At 40.0% G+C, this 18,462-nt stretch overlaps 1 protein-coding gene across 9 annotated transcripts in view; it reads right to left on the bottom strand.

The window, feature by feature from the left end:
- Nucleotides 1-7,497: 7,497 nt before the first annotated feature.
- PRUNE2 (prune homolog 2 with BCH domain) overlaps nt 7,498-18,462 on the bottom strand; it is a 183,168-nt gene continuing 172,203 nt past the window's right edge. For 6 of the 9 annotated variants that reach the window (XM_038402478.2, XM_038402481.2, XM_038402480.2 and 3 more), the window contains 2 exons: nt 15,764-15,811; nt 7,498-11,415 (listed from right to left, as the gene is read on the bottom strand). In XM_038402478.2, the coding sequence (XP_038258406.1) occupies nt 11,382-11,415; nt 15,764-15,811 (82 nt within the window). In that variant the 3' untranslated portion in view covers nt 7,498-11,381. The remainder of the gene's footprint in view (nt 11,416-15,763; nt 15,812-18,462) is intronic. The other 3 variants (XM_038402485.2, XM_038402486.2, XM_043514833.1) reach the window with 1 other exon arrangement.

The raw sequence follows: 18,462 nt of genomic DNA, 5'->3' as shown, positions 1-18,462 counted from the left end.
AGAATTTATAACAGATACTTTCAGGCTGATAAAGCATTGATGTGGAAAAAATATATGAAGTTTTTAATTTCAGAGAGTTAAAGAAAATGATGTACTGGTCACCGTGGTAATAATCTTTCAAACTTTTATGCTATTTATAGGACAAATAAATCTCTGAAGTTGCACAGTTGTTACCGCTATGCAGCTGTGATGGCATGTGGGTTTTTTCCAATGGAAAAACGTACTAGGTTGCATGGGATTGCTGTTAATGGGATTAATTAGGGCTAAAGAATATTAAAGAATTGTAGTCACATCAGTGAGATGGGTGTGGGAATAATTTATAACCAGGGCTAGAATGAATCATCAAATAATCCTCATACCGTAGCACAAAATAACTGACATCACAGTAATAAAAATGTTTAATCAAAACTAAGACTATTTTTGGTGATTATAGCTAATGGATTACTGCAGTGCAACTCCCACTCAGGCCAATAACATGCTATTGTTGTTTGTTGGGTGTGCATGGCGTTTCACAGATGAAACAGTGACACATCCCTGCCCTGAGGAGCTATAATCTGAAAGCCCAATTCTACAAACCCGCACCGTGCAGCTCCTGGGAAGCAGATGGCATATCCCCCCTCCGGCTCCTATGCATAGGGGCAGCCAGGGGGCTCTGTACGCTGTCCCCGCCCCAAGCACGCCCCCACAGCTTCCATTGGCTGGGATTCCCTGTGGATGGGGCAGGGCACAGAGCAGCCGGGCCACAACTCTGCGTAGGAGCCGGAGGGGGAATATGCCATCTGCTTCCCAGGAGCTGTGCGGTGCAGAGGCTAGCAGGGAGCCTTCCAGCCCCACTGTATGGCACCACCAACTGGCTCCCAGCCCCACCCCAGGTCTGCACCCCCAGCCAGAGCAGTCACACATTTTCCCCCTCAGTCCCAGCCCAGAGCTCCCTCCTGCACCCTAAACCTCTCATTTCTGGCCCCACCCCAGAGCCCACAAACCCAGCCAGAGCTCTCACGCCCTTGCGCACCCCAGTCCCCTGAGCGAGCCCAGTAAAAATGAGCGTGTGAGTGAAGGTGGAAAGAGAGCGATGGAGTAAGCAGATGGCAGGGCCTCAGAGAAGGGGCAAGGGCCTGGACAGGGCCTTGGAGGGGCAAGGGCCTGGGCAGGGCAGGGCAGGAGACGGGGCAAGGGTGTTCAGTTTTGTGCAAGTAGGAAGTTGGCAACCCAAAAAATGACAGAGCTGTGAAGCACACCTCTTAATGCTAAACCAGTTTAGAAGTTGGATGGTATTGAGTAGGCAACTGGTGGAAGGTTCCCCCGCCCCCCCCCCCCATCAGTGTAGATAATCCACATGTAGGTAGGTCAACGGACAAATCCTTTTGCACATTTTTCACAAACCTGAGCACCAAAGCTAAGCTGATCTAAGTTTCAGGTGTAGACAGGACCTTATTAGTATTTTTTTTATTTGTTTTGGCTCTTCTCTCCCCCAACTTCTGTACATCATCTTCCCAGTAGTCATTTCTTTCCTGCCTCCTCTCCCTTCTTCCGTTTCTTGCTCTCTAGTTGCCTTCATCTCCTCTCCCTTCCCTGTCTGTGATAAGTATAGGTTTCTTCCTTTTTTTTTGTCCCCAAAGGCCAAATCCTTCATTCATATTCTATAGTTCTCCTCTCCATGCCCCCAAGGTTGATGGTTTAATGTAAACTCTACCAGAGCCTCAAAAGAATAAAGGAGCAGATGAAGATCTTACAGGCTCTTGCTGGCTTTAATGCTGGTCTGTCATAAGCCAATGCTTTTATAAAGTCTCCTTTTCTGTCTCACTTCTTCCTTGAGGGAGACAGTTTTACATGTAGAGCCTCAGGAGCTGTCTGGGGAGCGCTATATGGATTCTGAAATACCTAGTGAAGAGGCAAGAAATTTAGGTTTTGATATTTCTAACTTTTTTGAATTGTTCAGGGATTTATTTGTGTGGGTTTTTTTGTATTTGTTTATCTGACTAAATATCAGGAAGGAGATTTTTGTAAATTATTTCTGCATGTGAATCTAATGCTACTGAAAAGTGCTCGCTGCACAGCCCTGGAGAATGTCATGTTTCCTTTATCACAAAGATAATACAGTATAAGCAGCAGTGCAAGCTTCGCTGCATTACTCAACCAATATCTCTCAACCCTGAGCTGAAGGGACTGACTGTGAAAGAACCAACAGTTCATTCTTTACACCTCATCCTTCACCTCTCAGAGTGTTAATAAGGCTCCTCATTAGTGCCAGTTTTGCGATACGGACACTTGTCCATTAGTCTGAGACCACCAAGCATTCAATGCAGGTCAACAAACATCTTTCAGATGGTAACAGCTTTTAGTTGACACAACCTGGGTTGGGTTCAAACTGGCAACCCAAATGGTAGGTTTAGTAGGTAAAAGATCCAGTCACCTTTTGCCAAGGGTGAATCAGAATTAATAGCATGAGTGTGGATAAAGTAGAATAAATTACATGTTAATGATGTATTAGCATTGCTATAAAATATAATTATTCCATTTTTCTACTTCAGAACTGATGAAATATAAAATATACACATTAGAATGCACCATGGTAACGCAATGCCAAATTCTGACTCCATTGATACTTAGTTTTGCTAATGAAGTTGATAAAACCAGGATTTAGCCCATAGAAATTATTTGTAAAGCTAATAAATTAGAACTCACTTAACTTTGTATATAAAATCTTGACCTTGAGTGAATAGAAACAAATTGACTTTAGTACAGTATTTTTTTTTTTAAACCAACCTGTTTTTAATGGTTTTGGCTTTTTTCTTACTTGATTACATGGTGCACATTGGATTTCCATAAAGGAAAAAAGGAGGTGAAGGCTGTGAGTAGATTTCTAGAACACTCATTACACAAGGGTTTTTTCCTTATTCAATAGCTGAATATTTGAGTAAAATTCACCCTCCTGCAGAGGGCCAGCACAAGGCCTATGCATTATTTAAAGGTTGAAATTTACACTTGGGTAGAATAAGGCTCAACAGGGATTTGGTTTTAATTCAATAAAGCTGAGTTTGATAGTAATTTTTTTGAAGAACAGAAAAAGTCCTACATGCAGCCTTCTTCTTTTAAAAAAAAAAAAAAATCATTTCCACTTTGACTCAGCCATTCCATCTGGTACCCTTCTGAAAGCATGTGTAATGGACATTTATGGCCTCTTGAGGGGATTTGACTTATACCCATATAAAAATGGATGTGGTATGTGGCTAATCTCTAATACTGTCTGATCACATTCCCCTTCTGAGTGGGAATAGTAAACATTGGAGAAAGGAAAGCTCAATTTCATATTCATTCTTCTGGGAGGGAAAGGAATGGTTTGCTGCCTGCATTGGTTCTACGTGAATCAAGTGGAGCATCTTGAGGGCACCCAAGGACTCTGGCCTTCCTGGATCTGCACAGCTCCTTTATAACATGGTTATTGCACTAGCTAGGGAGGAGGAAGCAGCACAAGTTAGTACAACTTCAGGCTACTTTTACTTAGATTCATAGATTCATAGATACTAAGGTCAGAAGGGACCATTCTGATCATCTAGTCCGACCTCCTGCACAGTGCAGGCCACAGAATCTCACTCACCCACTCCTATGAAAAACCTCACCCATGTCTGAGCTATTGAAGTCCTTAAATCATGGTTTAAAGACTTAAAGGAGCAGAGAAGCCTCCCTCAAGTCAACCATGCCCCATGCTACAGAGGAAGGCGAAAAACCTCCAGGGCCTCTCCAATCTGCCCTGGAGGAAAATTCCTTCCCGACCCCAAATATGGCGATCAGCTAAACCCTGAGCATATGGGCAAGATTCACCAGCCACATACTGCAGAAAATTCTTTCCTGGGTAACTCAGATCCCATCCATCTAATATCCCATCTCAGGGGATTTGACCTATTTATCCTGAATGTTTAAAGATCAATTACTTACCAAAATCCCATTATCCCATCATACCATCTCCTCCATAAACTTATCAAGTAGAATCTTAAAACCAGATAGATCTTTTGCCCCCACTGCTTCCCTTGGAAGGTTATTCCAAAACTTCACTCCTCTGATGGTTAAAAACCTTCGTCTGCACGCTTGTGAGAGGGAGACTCTGGAGGAGCCTAGCTGGCTCCTCTGCCCCCAGACAGCTGGAATCCTAACAATGTCACTGTGGGGGAGCTTCTAGAGGAGAGGGGTGAAGGGGCAGCATACTGTGGCCACCAGATTCCCACTTCTGCTGGAACAGGCTATTCTCTGTGTGCAAACAGAAAGGAGGCAAGACGCTCAAGCATTTTAGGAAGCCAGGGTTAATTTGAAAAGTGACTTATGAGAGTAACTACTTTTCCTGAGGGCTCTATATCCAGCAGTAGGGTACAGTACCAGCCTGAACCACGCACAGTGCAGGAAAGAGCTGCGGAAACAAATGCTTTATCACTGAGCTCAGTGTTTCCCCTGCTATTCTGTTCCTGGCTGTCTGAGTACAGATAGCTGATCATGCAGAACAGTAGTTTAAGTTCTATGTGATAACATTTCTTTATCAAAAGAAATATCTGATTTCTAAGTCACTTACATGCAGATCATCACATCTATCACTGCATATTTTTAAGGTGAAAACAAGGTTAGTCTGGAATCCTCCACTACAAAAAAAAAATCTCATTGCTGAAAGGAACATATAACTTGATTTTTTCAACTACAAACCTGAAAAGTGAAAGGCTCCCCAAAGCCCTGGTTGCATTCATCTTCAGAAAACCCCCAGAAGAAAAAGAGAACAGGTCATGATCCTTAGCAGCAAGAAAGGGAAAACATGGCAAAAAAGGCAGTTAAAGCATTTATCATTTGGAAGAGAAAAAGATACAACAAGTAGCAGCCTATTACAAAAGAGCTACTTTAGGGTTACAGCTGTTTGCCTTTGCTCCATTTAAACAGCCAGCCCACAGGAAGGCAGGCATGCTGGGGGCGGGGGAAATCCTATAAAAGGGCATCCCTACACCAAGAGGGTTAATAGGAAGTAGATATTCTGGAAAGAAGGAGTTGCTAGGGAAGGGGTTGTTGTGTTTTACATACTTCTGTCACATGAGAGAGAGTGAAGTGTAAAACTGCTGTTTTACAGCTCTGGAGGTCTCCTACATCATGAGCCGGATTTTTTTTAAAGAGACAGTTTTCCAAATAAACCTGTTAGGCCCTAGTCAGTGGAGGTCATTTAGATGCATGCTGATGGACTTAAGTCCTTATTGCTTCCTAAGTGTTAATTAGGTAATTGTAAATCACTCTGTGAGGTAGGGTAGTAAAAAGTAAGATCCAGGAGTAGTAATCTGCATTTTACAGCTGGGAAAACTAAGGCTAAGTGTCTTAATTAGTGCCCTGTGGGAGCGAGGATTAGAATTAGGCCTCCCTTGCTCTCAGCCCTGACCTTAGTGTATCATACTAGGCTGCCTCTTATACTACCCACTCTGTGCAAGAAGCCATGTTGGCTGCACAACTATAGACAGAGCTTGTAGTGTCATGAGTAGCGGACTGGGAAACATTGCTCTCAGTGACACTGAACTGGGTATGGAATTTGGAAAACTGGGCCATGCATTTTGTAGGTGTAAAAGAGCAGCCCTGCACTAGTCAATTAGCTCATATTTTTAAAGTTGCAGTATTGCAAACATAGGCATTCATGAGTAGGGCCAAAAAAATCACAAGTGTCAAAAAAAATGACACTTCTTTAATGTTTTGGGCTTTTTATTTGCTTTTGTTTTTTGAGAGTTTGTTGTTGAGCTTTACTGTGTGACAAAAAAAAACTATCATGTGACTTGCAGTAAAATCGCAAGATTTGACAACTCTGCAGCTATCTACACAATGAAGAGGATTAGAAACTTACTTTTATTTTTAATGAAAACTGAGATCAATCTTGACACTTACATATACTCTAACCTCATACCTATAGGCCCCAAAAGCTGGCTTGGCAATAGCAGGTTCCTGCTTTAGAAGGTTTCAGAGTAGCAGCTGTGTTAGTCTGTATTCGCAAAAAAGAAAAGGAGTATTTGTGGCACCTTAGAGACTAACAAATTTATTTGAGCATAAGCTTTCGTGAGCTACAGCTCACTTCATCGGATAGAAGATATAGCATTGCTCAGAATCTTTGTCCGTCACAGAAAACAATTCACTTCTCAATATTTTCTGTTACTGCATCAAAGAATGAATCAACCTGAATGTATATCATTGGGAAGCATGGAAGCAGAAAATGAATGCAGTCAGGGAACGCGTATAGCAGTGTTAAATCCACTGCATTCATCATGATATATTTCCCTTTCAACCAACAGGTTTTATTTTATGCCATTGAACTGGTCTACAAACTTAATTCACAAGAAACCTTCATCCAAAGCAAAGTTTGTGGTAAAGGAAAACATGCTTTTTCAGCTTCTGGAGAAACAATAAAGGAATAAGAATAGATGGTGTTTACATTTAACAGTGTAACAAATTTCACGCTAGATTCACATCAGGCTTTAGGAAAAACCCCAAAGAATCCCAAATATCTGAGCTGCTTGAGCATCACAAAATATGTTTGGATAACTGGGGATTAATTGAAAAGGGATAGATTTTAGCAGTGAATTAGCGGGAGGTTTGGATAATCAGGATTCTGCTCTACCTCTCTCTGGCATCCACGTACAAATAGTCGTTATCACTGCACTAGTGTCCACTGCCACTAGCAAAATTATTAGGAACAGTCAAATATCAGATGTTGAGGAGAAGAAAAGAAAAGGGAAAGAAAAAGTTTAGAGTTCTGATACCTTTCTAGCTACCATATGTACACGTACTATCAATTATTATAAAAAATTACATTTTGAAGTATTTGCAGAGTGTGTTATTCCAGAAACTATATCTGGGTTCTCTCTACAACATTTATTCTATAACCGGTCCATAATTAGCACATCTCAATAATTAATTGCAAACGAAGTATTTAAACTACAACAGTGATACTAACAAGAGTTAAGATTCTGGAGAAGGACCATCCAAAGCAAAGGAACCCTAAGGCATAACTGTGCATCCCCAAGGTTTTAGTTACATGTAAGAGGGGGGCCTTAATTGCCAATTTCTTTACCTCCTGTGCCCCTCTGTCAGTATCAAGAGGCGACAGCAATTTAAGACTTTAGCAGAGATAGCCCTGTTTTCTTTCTGGGCCAAGACCTTGGGAATAAATGTTATTAACTTCAGTGGAACAAGGATTTGGACATGCTTGGGAGGAGAGTGGGATGAGCACCTGAAATTTTATTTAACTCAAACATGAATATTTTGCAAGGAGTTTGTGAGGAAAGTGAGATGGCCAGAGGGAGAAAACGAAGATGGGGGAGAGAGGAAAGTTTATTTGTAATGACTTACAATAATATAATGAGTGAAATGGCTAGTGCTTTCATGGACTATGGTGAACAATGGAGGAAAAGCATCAGAGCTATCAGAATAACCTGTAACACTGGGAGCTACAAAAAAATTCAGCGCGCTGCTGAAATGAGGCACTTTTAATACTGGATTGCAGCTTTTTATTTCTGAATCATACATACATATTGTACATACAGTGATATTATGTATCCTTGTATTGCTTAGTCTACAATTTAGTGAGCATAGGTTGTTTTTTTTTAACAAAACAAATCGTAAGTTAATTTATTCTTGCTCTGAGCACTGATCCATGGTAGGAAAAAAAAATCTGTGTATAAAAGAGTACATTTGTGCAATTCTAATACAATATTTCTCTTTGAACAAACCACTGATTTTTGGTTAGATATTGTATATACTCGTTAGTATAATATATTGTTGCTATATCAGAACATTAATATATTTTAGAAATATATATTTTAATGAGCAAAGATAACCACACCTCTTCTTTAAGCCACAGTGATCTTTTTTACACCATCATATTGGCAGTCCTATTTTTTTTTTAACATGACATTTGGTTTAAATGTGTCCTTTCCATCACCAGATGCCGTTACCAAATTAGTCTGCTCCTACTGATCAAATCCTTTCACATTCAAGTGCCTCTACAGTGAAATGCACCTCCTATGCAGCGGGCCAGTGCAAGGACTATGTGGCACTTAAGCCTCACTTGGGCTCTGAAAATAGGTGCATTGGATTTCTGTTGAGGCCCTGCGTAGGAGTAAATTTCACCCCCCATGAACATTTCTGTCCCCCAGAGTGTAATATAGGTGATCCAGCTCATTCTAGGTTGTTTTAACTGCAGGTCTACAGATGATAGGAGTTCATGCTGTTATGTATTTTTAATTATTCATATCCAGAACAATCTTAATTAACATATGGAAATGAACACAAATATTAATTCCTAAAGAAAGCATTTATCTCCAGTATTTTAAGTGGCATTACTTTTGTAAGCCATATCAAAGCCAAGACTTGAATATCTGGAAGATTGGGCAAACAACCAGATCTAATTTTGGGCTCATCTCTGTGAAGTTCATAAGAATTGATGATCAGTTCCTCGTAGGATTGGGCCCTTTCCCTGTGAAAATTCACAGGACTTGATAGAAAGCAGAGACAAAAATCTATTATCTGGTACAATAGAGTTGCACTGCACAAATGGCAGGACAAATCAAGAACTATTAATGTGATGACATTTCAGGTTTGCTTGGTGGTATATAAGTAAGATTTTGGCAACTTCTTGTCCTTCTGATACTTGGTCTGCATTACAGTAGCTGATCAAATGGGCACACAATGATACTCATTCTCTTGTTTGCAGTATGCCTCATTATTGATACAAGAGAATAAACTACAGAGACTGAGATGTGCTCACTTTAAAACAAAAATGTAGATTTTATTTTGATATAGGACAAAAACAAATCAGATTCTGTTCTCAGTTTAGATTTTACTAAGAACAATTCTCACATCATTTCTGTCCTGACTAACCTGATTGCTCTCTCTGTCTAGTGAGTCTCTCCTCTGTTAATTAGTAATACCAGGTGCTGAGAATTAGTACACATGTAAGCTGTGAGATGAACAAAGCATCTAGAATTGTTTCCTACAACGATCTGCTTACTTCAGCCAAATCAGTACAGCTGTAATTTTGGGGCACAACAGTGATTCTTGGTGGTAAACTATGTTTATTCCAAGCTGTGTGTTTCCCACAGGCACCCCAAAGGATCTATAATCTACTACCAGACTCTCTTGTTTGAAAGAGACAACTAGAATGAATTTGGTTATCAATTTACATTCTGTCAGGACGGTCCTCCGGCATAAGCAGCATACATAGCTGCATAGAGCACCTGAAAATTTGGGGCACCCCTGGGTCTTAGTGTCTACCTTCCCGCTTCTTCCTATCCCTGTTCTGACCCTTCCTGCAGGCTCCTGCTGCAGCCGGGTGAGTCTTCCTCCAGAAGGGATCTAGTACTTAAAAGTGAAAAAGGCTTCCAGCCTGCCAGACCTATTAACACAACATTCGCAAAAAGAAAAGGAGTACTTGTGGCACCTTAGAGACTAACAAATTTATTAGAGCATAAGCTTTCATGAGCTACAGCTCACTTCATCGGATGCATTATGCTCTATAAAGCTTATGGTCTAATAAATTTGTTAGTCTCTAAGGTGCCACAAGTACTCCTTTTCTTTTTGCGAATACAGACTAACACGGCTGCTACTCTGAAACCTAGCACAACATTGAAACTGTTAAAGAGCCATTCAAGTGGTAATGAAGCCATTTAACAGGCATTAGTAAACCCCCAGGTATATACTGTCAGTTTCTGAATTCACTGACAAAAACAGTTGTGCATTACTGTAATATTTACTTTACTCAGAACATGTTAGTCTACAGCAGTGCTACTCAAAGTGGTGGTCCGCGGACCGGTGCCGGTCCATGAGCCATTGGCTGCCGGTCTGCGCGCACATTGGACAATAAAATTGCCAGTCCCCCACATCAGATAGCTTGAGAAGCACTGATCTACAGGACCTTAGTTTAAAATTTGCTTTAAAAATAGTTCATTAGTGTGTTGCTGAAGATTATAAAATCACATCTCTAAAAAATCTTTGCATCGATTTTTAGATGCACAATCTGAGTATTCATCTTTAGCCTTAAATGCTTCGGACATATAGTTTTTTAAATAAATCCCTCAAAAGACCACCCTTATCTAAAATACACATGCGAGGCCGGGCTGCCATCAGGCCTGGGGCACCAGTTTAATAATACTGCATAGGGCCCCTTAAATCCTAGGGATGGCCCTGCATTCTGTTATGCAAATACAGTGGTCACCATTAGAAAAATCAACATTTACCCACAATCACCACACCAAGCATTTCCCATGTTTAGCACACGGCCATGCTGTAGGGTCTTATATACCAGAATGTGGCACAGCAGCTGTGCATAAATGTTATTTTTTGGGCGGTGGGGCTTATTTTCTGGTGAGTACTCTTGCTACATCACTCAAATTGCATTTCAATCATTATTTTACTGATATAAAAATATACTCTGTCTATTTTGATATCAGCATTTAATGATCAGGGCACCATGCTATGGATTTGTATGTTTTATCTAGCACTTAGAAAATCCTCAGTGTTAATTCTACAAACATGGAATAATCAGCCTGTATTACATGAGCTAAAGATGCCATTTTGAATTATCACAGTTTTAGATATACCGAGTTTGCTTTTTTTAATATTGCCAACACTCTTAGGGCATGAGATAATCATTTAGAGGATTAACCACTTTTAAAAAAAAACCTGACATTAAAAAATAAAAACACTGAACTCAATTACTAAAATTACATTTTAAATTTAGTTATTTTCTCTCTGAGAAATCTCTTTAATGACTCATATATTTATTAAAAAATTAGGCTTCTCTCTGGCCAAGCAAATGATTATGTAAAGTTATTAGTAGCACAACCTGAACAAGTAGAGTTTCACAGACAGCAAGAGCTATCAGCATAATCAGAGAAAAATATGAACTATCTCTAGATGTATTTTAAACAGTAGTGTTATAGCTAATCTGTGAAACAAACTAAAGCTAAGAGTGTTTATTGTAATAATACCACTTTATTAAGCTAAGCATAAATGTTAAAATACTGAAGACAAAACGTAACTACTCTCTTGTGAGGGTTCCACTGAATTACCCGTGAGGCACATTGTTGGTTAACTCTGATATTTTTAAATTAAAAATATACACAGTTACATAAAACAATGCTAAATTAAATCAATTTTCTTATTGCAAATGACACCTCTGAAGATAATAAACAAAGTGAGAGCAAAAGCCTACAGCCTCTATGGCAACAGGGTCGAGCCCTTAGCTTTCTTCAGAAATTCTGAACAGCACGGAGCTAATCATAAACCAAAAAGAAATGAACCAAACTGCCCCTTTCTCCATGGCCTTCTGTGTCAGGGAGACAGATCCAGACAACCCCTCTTCTTCGAGTGCCTGGAAGTTATGGTTTTTCTTTTCGCAGCGTCACATCAAGTCTTTAAAATAAACAAAACAATAATTCAGTGCTATGCAACACATTGCTACTTCTTTTCTCAGTCTTGAGGTTCCAGTCCTGCAGTGTGCTGAGCACGCTCATTGACTTCAATGCTCCAGTGTTAAATACTTTAGACAGTCCCTTGGGCCCTATCTTGCTTCTACTTAATATGGAAAATTTAAAGGCCTGATGCTGCTCCCTTTGTTGTCAATTGCCAAATTCTCGTTGATTGCGGTAGGAGTAGAATTGGGCCCTAAGTGTGTGTGTGGGGTGGGGACTTGGCTACACAATGGCTTCATTAAGGATGTATTCAGAAGCATATTTTTGCCATCCATTTCAAAGAAGCACTGGCAGCAATGTGGGCATATTTACAGGAATTTAAAATAAACTTGCAATGCAGACATACAATATACCTGCCAGCACAGATGGGCAACTCATCCATTTGCTCGAGCATGCTGATTACTGAAATCTGAGATGTACTATGTGGAGTTAATTATATAATTATAAATGGAAATGAATGTAGATTTATATTTGCACTATATCACTTTAAAGCAGAGAGCTAGATTCCTTAAAGGAATAATATACAGACATTATTTATGGAACTTTCTGCCATGAAAATGAAGAAATCAATAGACTGATAATTATTCCCAAATGTCAATATTTGTAGAAGGCCAGTGTTTTCTCTATGCTGAACTGCATTGTCTACTGTACCTCTATGTGCCATTTTCCATAAATATATTTTAAAAGGCTTTGATCTCTAAAACTACAGCAAAGTTCACTGAGGGGAAGTGCAGCCTGCAAACTTGATGCATCCATGGGAAAAGTAGAGCATATCCCTCCAGTACCCCAGTGATCCTTCAGGATGGACTTCCCCCGGCCATGCTTTCTGCTGCAGCCTTTGGCTACACCCCTTGTATACATTTCTTCCTCTGAAAGGCAGGCACAGAAACCCTGGAACGGATGATTCTACCACCATTATCTCCAAAATGACTGGTGAATGAGAATTCTCTTGGGTTCCTGAGAGCCCTGCCATAGACAGCCCGTAGTTCCCCGTATCCAACCCATCCTCCTAACCCCTGAATGTGCCCCTACCCAACCTCTGGTTGTGCCCTGGCCCTGCAGTGTTCTTTAGGAAGGGAGCTTCATGGATTTGGGATGTGAGAAGCATCTTGTGGAAGCCCTCGTTCATTCCTTCCATGTCCCTGTTCCCATTCCCACACTATCTTTGCAAATGGAGAAGAGAATCAGGGCACCAATCAGTAATACATCTGTCTGTAAGTGGTGATGTTTCTCATTGCAATAAGCAGAGCACTTATTAGTTAAAATTAAAAATCTGGAAAATATCTCCCCATTCTGCCTTTGATGAATCCATCCCCCAGTTTCATTGGTATTCTTTAGAATAAGGAGCTGCCACCACAATAGATCATTATTTTTCTTTGTAGAATACAGAGCTGCTGTAAAGCTCTCCTAGAGGCATACTGCATATTTATGGTCTCACGAGATCACTATTGTTTTTAAAACATGCAAAATGCTTCAGCGTACTGAATACTTTGTTTAAAGAAAAACAAAAAAAGAAAGTTGTCATTCAAACTACAAAATGGAAAACATGAGAGCACACTACCAGACAAAAGCCTTTCAAATGGATATAAAGAAAAAAACACAATAAGCTAAGGGCTCAGCAGACTCCAGAGAGGTTTCAGCAGAAAGGATATTGAACAGATTTGTGCAAAACTATCAGTGTCAACGAGAGGATGTTTATGGCTGAAAACTGATTTTTTTGTAAGAATTTATGATTATGAACAAGGGTGAATTTTTGCCATTTTGGAAAATGGACACACACTTTTTTGGCATGAGAAATAGCAAGAGTTCAGCTTGGAATTCATCCCAAATGTTCACACATTAGATTCAATGAAAATTTGCTGTACTCATCGACGAACTGTGTCATTTTTGCTGCAAAAGCAGTCTTTTGTGGAAAACAGAAAAATTGGTGATGCCATACATTTTATTTTATTGCTTTTTTGTCAAACCCCATGATTATTTTTAAAATCTGTTTTGACAGTGGTACATTTTTTTTTTCACAGAGCTCTGAAACTGAGGCTATGGCTACACTACGAACCTAACTGTAGCAGTACAGCTGTGCCTCTGTAGTGTCACTGTAAGATCTCCCCCGTAGCCGCTCTTTGCTGGCAGGAGAGAGTTCTCCTGCCAGCATAATTAAACCACACCCAATGAGCAGTGTTAGCTATGTCAGCAGAAGACCCTCTCCTGATAACCTAGCACTGTCCACACTAGCATTTTTGCTGGTGAAACTTATATTGGTCAGGGAGGTGTTTTTTCACATCCCTGGCCGATAAAAGTTTTACCGACAAAAGTGGTAGTATAGACAAAGCTGAAGTCTTCACTAGGTATCCTGTGCGTGGGGGGGAAAAGGGGGAAAGATGTGCATGTGTTTTTAATAGGTGGACAGGTCTCCAGGCCAGGGTTCTATTCTTGGTTCTGCCACAGATACCAGGTACGACCCTGAGACAGTGTAAAATATAGTTTTATTCTGAAAAGCGACTATATAAAAATGGTTCCTTCTTATTCCACATATCAGTTCTCCACGGGAAGTCTGCTTACTTACTTATCTATCTGCTTACTTATTTATAATTGTGCTAGTAACAGAACAGAATTTTTCAATGAACCAGTAATGCTATATTGCTTCCTGAATTAAGAACTAACACCAAGGGAGTGCTGTTTTGTACATTAGAGACACGTTTTTTTGTTTGATGTAATTCAGAATGAGCTTAATAGAATATTTTGATACCTATAATTAGTCCACCGGGAAATAGTGAAAGCAATGTTAGGGGAAATGGTTCAACAGCTGATAGGTACTGGAAGTCAATGGAACTATATAAAGTATTATTTATACCTACAGTAAAATCTTCATACTTTTTTTGCATTTTTAAATTTTGGAAAATTTGTCCATTTTCTTGATTTTAATTTTAAAAATTGACATTTTTAGGGAAAACCCTTTAAAATTTGGAATTTTCTTTCAATAAAGATTGGTTTTCACAATGAAACATTGCAAAACTTCATTGAAAAGCCAACGTTGTGGGACCGTTAAGCAAAATGAATTTGCAAAACTTTAAATGAAATGTCACACAAAAGTGGTAATTCTTGCATGGCCCAAGTGGTTATTTTAAGGGTAGAATCTATATTTTCCCCGAATTATAGAGCTGATTAAAAAACAAAAAACAAAAAAAAACCCCAGTGTCAATGAAAAATCCCATTATTCCCTGTTTTGGCACGTTTCCAACTCATTATAGACAAGATCATGATGTTATAATTCATGTACAGGGCAGCATGCTGTTGTGCTGCCCCTGGAGCAGTCTGAAGGGGTCATTATGACCCTGAGTGTCCCAACCTCCATCCTGGTCTTTCCAGTGCTCTGAGGAAGGTATTAAACTGTGCTGGGTCTATCCTGGATGCAGTATTATTACACACTGCTACACAGCCCAGTGCACTGGGTGGGTATAGCCAAGGGTCTACCCATAATGCACCTCTTCCCACCCACCTGTGCAGGTGGGGCACATAGCAGTTCTGTGGAACCTGCTGCCCTGCGCAGGCTGCTACCAATGACAGGAATTGGCGGTGCAAGAAAGAACCTTACACACTTTTGCAGCCACACAAGATGGGCCTCTGCTCACCTGCTTTGGTTATGAGGTGGCGTTAGGAGCCGTGTGCCAAAATACTGCCTCCATGTTAACAACTGAATGATCATTGAACCGCTCCTGAACCCAAAGTCCAATTTTGGGAAGGAGCGTCATAAACACACCAGAAATGAAGTCAGGGATTTCTGTGAAGCATATCAAGAGAAGAAGGCATTTTAAAGCCTGATCCAGAGCTCATTAATATAAATGGAATGACTCCCATTTACTTCAATGAGCTTTGAAGCAGAAGCTTGGAATGTGCCACTGAAAAACAAACTTGTAACTAATGAGACATGTGCCTTTCATCGCCCTGATCACTTTATACCTTTCCCCCCCACATGCTACCCCACCTACCATATGTCTTTGTTTTTAACCTGTACAGTCATCAGGACAAGGACCGTGTTTGCCTCTGTTTGAAAAGCAGCTAGAACATTTTAAACACCACTACACTATAAATACGTACAATTTAATCATCTTGAGTGCAGCAATGAAACACCATTTTTTCTGTTTGTAAGCCTTGGATTAGGGTCTTGAAAAACATTGGAAAGCATTTGGTTTTGCAAAAAAACTATATGGAGTTTACCCAGCCCTCAGAGTCAAACTGCATGGTCATAAAATAACATTACAATGTAACTGTCATTAGTTGTGAATTCTTACTCCTGCTCCATAGAAGTCATTTCCGGCTCATTGGAGAGGCAGCTAGTTCTGGGTTCAAGAGAAAATAGGCAGCAGTAAACATTTTCTCTGCATTTCTTTCTCTTTTAAAATATGAAATTATATTTTGGGATGTAACTCACTATATTGAGTCCTGGTGATTGGGCAATAACATAAAACAATATTAACATGAATGTAACAGTTCAGTGTGAGCGACATTACACTGATTACAGGTTTCAGAGTAGCAGCCGTGTTAGTCTGTATTCTCAAAAAGAAAAGGAGTACTTGTGGCACCTTAGAGACTAACAAATTTATTAGAGCATAAGCTTTCGTGAGCTACAGCTCACTTCATCGGATGCATTTGGTGGAAAAAACAGAGTAGAGATTTATATACACACACACAGAGAACATGAAACAATGGGTTTATCATACACACTGTAAGGAGAGTGATCACTTAAGATAAGCCATCACCAACAGCAGGGGGGGGAAGGAGGAAAACCTTTCATGGTGACAAGCAGGTAGGCTAATTCCAGCAGTTAACAAGAATATCAGAGGAACAGTGGGGGGTGGGGTGGGAGGGAGAAATACCATGGGGAAATAGTTTTACTTTGTGTAATGACTCATCCATTCCCAGTCTCTATTCAAGCCTAAGTTAATTGTATCCAGTTTGCAAATTAATTCCAATTCAGCAGTCTCTCGTTGGAGTCTGTTTTTGAAGCTTTTTTGTTGAAGTATAGCCACTCTTAGGTCTGTGATCGAGTGACCAGAGAGATTGAAGTGTTCTCCAACTGGTTTTTGAATGTTATAATTCTTGACGTCTGATTTGTGTCCATTCATTCTTTTACGTAGAGACTGTCCAGTTTGGCCAATGTACATGGCAGAGGGGCATTGCTGGCACATGATGGCATATATCACATTGGATAGAGACTGGGAATGGATGAGTCATTACACAAAGTAAAACTATTTCCCCATGGTATTTCTCCCTCCCACCCCACCCCCCACTGTTCCTCTGATATTCTTGTTAACTGCTGGAATTAGCCTACCTGCTTGTCACCATGAAAGGTTTTCCTCCTTCCCCCCCCTGCTGTTGGTGATGGCTTATCTTAAGTGATCACTCTCCTTACAGTGTGTATGATAAACCCATTGTTTCATGTTCTCTGTGTGTGTGTATATAAATCTCTACTCTGTTTTTTCCACCAAATGCATCCGATGAAGTGAGCTGTAGCTCACGAAAGCTTATGCTCTAATAAATTTGTTAGTCTCTAAGGTGCCACAAGTACTCCTTTTCTTTTTGAGATTACACTGATTAACTCAGAAGAGTATTTTTATGCCTATTTCCTTAGAACATATTTGACTGTGGATGGGACATGTACTACAAACAGACTCTGTACACCTAACAATAATGTCCCTATGTGCCTCTCCTGTCCTCCCTGCACTTCCTGTGCTATAACTTGCAATCTACACAGGAAAGGTTATTAACAAGACAGCAATTTTCTCCCACGCAGTTTTCCTTCTCAGGTATTCTGATTTCTTTGGCACATACGAATGCTGACAGCACACAGAAAGATATTTCGAATAGAATGGATGCAGTCCCATTTCTCACCATGTTCTTCTTCTATCCCTATTTTTGGGTGTTTGGGTAAATGCCTGTTGTCACATGAACACAAATGTCAGATATTTGCTGTTTACAAGGGAGATTTAAATGTGAGTTTTTGCTACTGGCACTGAGTCCGTCAAGTTTCTCCCAGACTAACAGCTGGTGTATATAAGGTGAATACAAGTATTTTGGATTTTTTACATGTCGCCTTTCTCTTCTGTGGCTATACAGGCTGAATTCTCAAAAGAATTTGTTGGGAATGTCTGACCACAAATGAGGAGGCACCAGGAATCAATATAACACACACATTTGCATGGCTGAAAATGTAAACTGCATAAAGCAAAAGGAGGAGACTGAAGAGAATCTTCAAAAACAGTGGCTGGTTCCAAAAAAGTAGGGAAAAGTCAGATAGGTCCTGCAGATACAACCCCCTTCTTCAGAGACCTTATGACTAATGTGCACAAGAAAAAATATGCTCTACAAAAAAACCCCACGACAATTTAGCTTTTGGTGTAGCACTGAAATAACAGTTTGATCATCTAAAGGGCAATTTGAATTAATGTCTTTGATAAATTTTAACTTCTTCAAAAATGGCAGTGTTGAGTCATCTATAGTTATAAATCTGAAATGGAAAACCAGGATTGTATTTTAAGGCTGTCCTGGCTAAAGCTCATGCAGTTAATTCAAGACTCGTTTGCCCCAGAACACTGCAAAATTGCTTTATCCCAACTGAAATCTGGAACAGGCCACATTTTAAAAGTTTTTGTTATCATACTATCCACTCTCATTACCCATAACTTGGTGAAAGTGAAGTGTTGTGTGTATCTATCTAGGGATTTCTACAGTGCTCTTCTTCCATCTGTCTGAGTGTGTCTGAAGCTCAAAGCAAAGGCAAGGGAGCCAGAAGGATACTAGGGTCTGATCCCCAGCTGAACCACTGATTTACTGTGCACCCAGTTGAGGGTATGTCAGTCAACCCATCTGGTGATTCAGCTACATCATGGCCCAGCTTCACTGAGTAAATCAATGTAATTTTTTGTTTTTGAAAAGTGTCCACCCTGGATATCATAAATAGAGTAAGTCATCTAATGAGTGGGGTAGGTGG

This window comes from Dermochelys coriacea, chromosome 5 (genome assembly GCF_009764565.3).
Source record: "Dermochelys coriacea isolate rDerCor1 chromosome 5, rDerCor1.pri.v4, whole genome shotgun sequence".
Classification (NCBI taxonomy): Eukaryota; Metazoa; Chordata; order Testudines; family Dermochelyidae; genus Dermochelys; species Dermochelys coriacea.
The sequence above is the reverse complement of the archived record's forward strand: the minus strand, read 5'-3'. Positions and strand labels throughout refer to the sequence as shown.